General features: G+C 42.1%; 1 protein-coding gene across 1 annotated transcript in view; it reads right to left on the bottom strand.

Moving 5' to 3' along the window:
* The window catches only part of DTX3L (deltex 3 like, E3 ubiquitin ligase), a 6,028-nt gene continuing 352 nt past the window's right edge, over window positions 1-5,676 (bottom strand). Inside the window, exons 2-5 of the mRNA XM_009996208.1 lie at window positions 5,519-5,671; window positions 1,982-3,523; window positions 1,005-1,222; window positions 1-70 (exon numbers count right to left, since the gene is read on the bottom strand). Coding sequence (XP_009994510.1) covers window positions 1-70; window positions 1,005-1,222; window positions 1,982-3,523; window positions 5,519-5,671 — 1,983 coding nt within the window. The remainder of the gene's footprint in view (window positions 71-1,004; window positions 1,223-1,981; window positions 3,524-5,518; window positions 5,672-5,676) is intronic.

Raw genomic sequence — 5,676 nt, 5'->3', positions numbered from 1 at the left:
TTATTCAATTCCTCTTGCTTTCAGTTCTGATCGAACCCGCTGCAGATAATCAGGATCAGGGTAACCAAAACTAGGAGAAGAAAAAAGAATTGTTTGGGCCACTTCTGCAATGAAGGAAGCACTTGGCAGTTCTATGGAACCTTCTCATCAAAATCTCTCAGAACACTTTGCAAAATATATGCACCATCTTCTTACTCTATAGAGACAATGGTCCCTATCTTACAGCTCAGAGAGGTGAGGGTAAAGCTAAAAGCTTACAAAAAGGAACTGATTAATTTGGTTGTCCAAAATGTCTGTTCTGTATGTATGTATGCTAATGCCTGGAAGTGTTCCAGGCCAGGTTGGATGGGGTTTGGAGCAACCTGATCTAGTGAGAGGTGTCCCTGCCCATAGCAAGGGCCTGGGACTAGATGATCTTTAAGGTCCTTTCCAAACCAAATTAGTTTGTGAATCTGTGAGTCTAATTGGCACAAAGAACTTGATTTTCAAAGCTGCCTGCTGTCTCACCTGAAAATAAGAGGGTGCTTGAATATGCATCTTTCTAAAAACCAGACCAGAGGTGGTATCCAAGTGAGCATTCGAAACACAAATATAATGTCACCTTTGGATTTTAAGTTTTACATCACCAAAAGACTGTATGAAGCAAGTGCTAACTAGGGAGTGCATTTGTGCAGAGGTGGAGGGATAAAACAAAACTGATACTTCTTGTTCTTTTGACGATCCTGAGATCAGGAGCTCAAGCCTTAGCTGCTATCAAGAGCTTGCTGTCCAGTCCTGTACTAGAAGTAGTTTCTTATCAGAGTAGTTACTAACTGAGTAGGTACTTTAGCAACTCACTGGTAAATCAGTGGCCTGAGGGGGCAACTGAAAACTAAGCTCATCCTTGTTCCAACTGTCCAAACAAAAATCACAAAATCTGAAAGCTCTAATGTAGAAAATACTCAGGGCAGCCTTCCTGACACATCTGAGTAGCAATAAAACTACCTAACGAGAAGAGTACTTACTGGGTAGGTCCTCCCCACATAGAAGTTTTGTGGTGAATATCATTCCATGTGATGACACCTTCTGCACCAGTAGTACGTGAGCACCCCACTGTGAAAATCAACTTTTGGTCAAAGGCTCTTCTAAGGAGCTGCAGAATTTCTCGCCCTTCCTTATTGTCAGGTAAATATGCCACTCGAGTAGTCTCCATGTAAGGGCTCCCTGGGTTTGGATGTTTGTCCTGTTTTGTAGAAAAAAAAAACCAAAAACTTTGCATATCATAAATGCTTTAAAAGTGTGAAAACCACACGGCCCAGATTTGGGAATATTTTAGCCTGTCTTTGACACAGAAAGACACAGCATGACTGATGACTGATTTTGAGGAGATTTTTCTTGTTAGATAACTCCTTTCATGTAAATTTCCTTCACATTTTCTTGTCATCGCTCATGCCTCCATCGTTATTCTAAAATTTGTTTTTTTCCTCTTTGCTCTCCCAAATACACGTCACCCCACCCCCAACTTTTTCAATTATCCCATTTTCAGTTCTAGCTATGACCCTCTGCACAGAACAGAAGCTGATTTCTTACCTGTAAAGCTCACAAGCCAGCCTGCTATTCATTTTTGTCCATTGCTGTTGGCAGCTAAGAGAACACCTCAGAAAATCTTCATTACACTTGGATAACTTTGTTTACATTATATCACTCCATAGATTTCCGTTCAGTTATTCCCAGTGTACAAATTAAAATCAGGTAGCTCTGTCCTGGTGCATATATATATGCACCTGGTGCATATAAAATGGAGAGCTACCATCTGACTACTTCATTCCTACTGTATTACATAATTGCACTCAAAAATATTGAATTAAATACTCGCAGATTTGTATAGAACAAAGAAATGTCTATTCTTAACATGCATTAAAATAATGGAAAATTAATTTTATATTCAATATTGCTTTTGATGTGGGGAAAATCTCCTTTATGAAACTTTAAATATACTCACAGTTTGAATACCACCTTGCATGTTATATGTAATCGTAATAGTACCACAATCGGGATAACCAGGGAGACTTTTAGCCAGCGTTCGAATTGACATTGTTCCCTCTGGTTGGTTTCCTTCTATGTGTCCATAAGGAGTATTACAAACAGGACAACATTGCTTATAAGTCATGGCCAGGTCAATGCAACTTTTGCAGAACTCATGCTTACACTTTCTCAGTGTTTCTTTATCACTAATTGTCTCCATGCAAATCGGACACTTGTCTTTGTCTTCCTCATCTGTCTTTGCCTTACGCTGTTTTTCAGAAATAAGATTGTTCTTTTGCTTGCCATTGTATTTCTTCTCAGATGCTCCTGTAACTTCCTGGTAGCTGACACCGGAGGACCGCAGTGTTGTGCTTTTAGTTTGCATTGAGTCTTCAGGGTTTAGAAGGTCCATAATGTGCTTTTCAGCAGCATAAAGATGGTTTGGTAAACCACTTAAAATTAATTTGTTGTCCTCCTTCTTAAGTTTTACATGCAGCTCTTCCAATTGTTTTCCATGAAGTAGCATATTTAATGCCTTCTCCTGATCTTCTGAAAGCCTCAGGCTGATGAGTTTCTCTCTCAACCTTGCAGCAGCATTCTGAAACGCATTGATGAAACTTTCAGTAGCATGTGGAGTCATATCAAAAGTTTTGATCCTAGGCCTAAATGTGATTAACATCTTCTGGCCATATGAACTGCCTTTTTTTTCTGTTACTGTACCAAATTTATCTTGAATGTATTCAATGTCTTTGCTTAATATTGTTTCCAACAATTTAAACATGGAAGCATCAACTTCAATTCCATTCCTGTATTTGTACAGATCTGATGACATGTTCATATTCTTTTCAGCTTTGCTGTTTTCACCTTCCTGGTCCAGAAATTTTTTGGCATGTAAAATCGAATGCCCTGGACCACGGAGTAGCAATTGATTCTCTTCCTCTTTGGCAAGAAGATGACTAAACCTAGCATTTAGTTTTGTTATTGTTTCATTTAACTTGTCTCTGCTTGTTATGGGAATTTTTTCCTGTTTCAGATCTCTTGCATGTTCCTGAAAAGCTGTGATAAAAAAATCTTTAGCTTTTTGTATTGATGCCGAACTTTTAACAGGAGTGAAGCACACTGATATGCTTTCCTTGTCATGATATTTGCATCTTATAGACACTCCAAAACGTTCTTGCAGTGTTTGGATTTCTTCTTTGCAAGCATGACTGAAATATTCATATAGAGCAGGCAGAACTTTAAGCTCATTCGTTTCTTCAGTACTTAGGCCATTTTCATCTTCCAGACTATTCTTACTTTCAGAAGGTGAAAAATCATGGTTTGAGTCATTGTCTGCAAGGATATCCTTAAAATAGTGATAAGCCTTTTCAATATCCGTAAAATCTCCTGTCAGTTTCTCAAAACCATCAATATCAGGATTTCCTTCTCTTTTTAAATTTGGACACAGAGTGGTAATTTTCTCCCTTTGGCATTCAGTGAACATACTGGTATTCAAAGTTGCAGATACTGTGAGAAATATCTAAAGAGAGACAAGAAGATATCAGTATTTGTTTTTTCTAAGCCTACTGCTTCTGTATTTTGAGAAAAGAAAAAGCCCCATGCCTCCCAGCAGGGCCAGATTACTGCAGGCACAACTCTACACACCGTTTCTTTTATGCCAGGTATACTGACCTTACAGACACCTAAGTTAAGCAGGCTGCTTCTAAGTCAGTAGCAAAAACAAAATCTGTTCAAGTCATTGGCAGGAACAAAGACAGTAACTTTGCTACTTGAACCAAGACTGTGACCAGCACTCCCTGCTCCTGACCTCTGGTAATGTGCTTCTCTTAACTGTGTCATAAAGCTAACAGCCATTCTCTGAGACCCAGCTGCTCACGTATGAGTCCCTTTTCCTCTCATTATCAGGCCCTCAAGGTCCTGTGCACCACATAGTTGAAGCAAACAGATTTATTTTTCCCCTCCCTGTTGTTCTCAAGGTTCCTGGGTACCAGATCAATTACTCCCCTCCTTACTGGCCTTGAAGGTCCCAGGCAGCCTGCCAACCAGTTGGTGATGACCCCAGCACAGAACAGAGACATATAACAAGCCCACAGAGCACTGTCTGAAAAATCAAGCAGTTAAAAGTCCTAAGTGGGAATGTGGATGGGCAGCTGCTGCTGGACAGTGAGACCCATGATTTTGCAGTGCCTAGGGACAACTCCACTGCCCGCTGCTTCCTCTGAGACCTCAGTGAATTACTTGTATTAATAAAATAATACAAGGGTTTTGAGTCTAAGTTATGACTGTTACAATGATACAGCAAGGCAATTAATAAGATTTGACATGATCTGCAGAGGATCCATGTGATTAGAAAACAGAAGCTGTTTAATAAAACTGAATTACACTGATCCTGCTTGTAGAAATCCTCTGCTGTTCTGATCAGTAATTCCATGCTATGCTAACCATAAAACCCTGTTAGAGAAAAAAATGAAGCTTAAATTCTAACTACAGCTTAGTGCCATCATCATGCTGCCAAGGTTCCCCAAAAGAACCTGTCTGTCCCCTTAGTATTGGGTGACAGAAACACACGATTTAATAGCTCATGTAAGTTAAATTACGTTGTTCTTTAATTATATTAGACTTTCTAGTTTTCTCCTACTATCTTTCTTTAAAAAAAAGATCCCAAAAGTTATACTTCAGTAACTTGGGGTGAAAGCAGAAAACAGGATTCTGAAAAATAATAACAAACATGTTCACATCTCTACTTTGCACAGACAAAAGGACAGGGAAATTTGCAGTACATCACTACAGATGTCAGTTAACCACTATGTTAGCAAATGAAGTACCTCAGAAGCTGCATCTCTGCTACTGTGGAAAAGAGGGTAAACCCTCTGGGCCAGATATCTGTCTTGGTGTCAGCCACATCTTGTAACATGTAGCCTGGCCCTACCCCACATCCCTAACACACAGTTGATCTTTTCTTCCCTGAGTAAGCCTAAGTTCCAAGAGTCTGAAACACTTTGCTGTGCCCATTGAAACGTGCTTTTTTAACACCCATGTAAGGGAGGAAAGTAATTAGTGCTTCTGGAAGGTGCAAACCATGCTGAAATAGTGTCAGAAGCCTGCATGGCAGGAAAGGATCCACATCTCATACAACCTCCACCTTCTCGGAGCAGCCCTTGGCGCAGACTCTCCCCCAGACCTGCCAGGGAGCTGCCCTGGGGAGCAGCAGCTGGCACAGCCCAAGCCCTGCTGCAGAACAGCATCGCAGAACATCAGGCTGGAAGGGGCCTCAAGGATGACCTGGCACAACCCTTCCCAGCAAAAGCAGGGTCAGGATGTTAACAACGTGTGGATGACCTGTGCCCCAGCGCTCAGAAGTCTCCCCCTGCCCCCTCTTTGTCGACTAAGAGAACACAACCGACAATTGCTCGGCGTGAAACACTGAGGTGCAACACGAAACAAGGCACGGGGCTTGCGGAACCCCGCGCTGGGCAGGTTGTGACGCTGCTCGCTCCTGCTCTTCCCGACGTACCTTGTTGGTGAAGGTGTCCCCGGCCGTGTCCCCGCGGCCTCGGGCCGCCCGCGGCTCCCGGGGGGGCGGGGAAGCGCCGGGGGGCAGCGCAGGGCTGGGGGGACCCCGCTCCGCAGCCTGGCTCGCCTCCCCTTCTCCCCGCAGCATGACTATCTTCA

Source organism: Chaetura pelagica, unplaced genomic scaffold, assembly GCF_000747805.2.
Source record: "Chaetura pelagica isolate M959 unplaced genomic scaffold, ChaPel_1.0 scaffold3, whole genome shotgun sequence".
Classification (NCBI taxonomy): domain Eukaryota; kingdom Metazoa; phylum Chordata; class Aves; order Apodiformes; family Apodidae; genus Chaetura; species Chaetura pelagica.
Note: the sequence above shows the minus strand (reverse complement) of the source record. Positions and strands in the feature narration are given on the sequence as shown.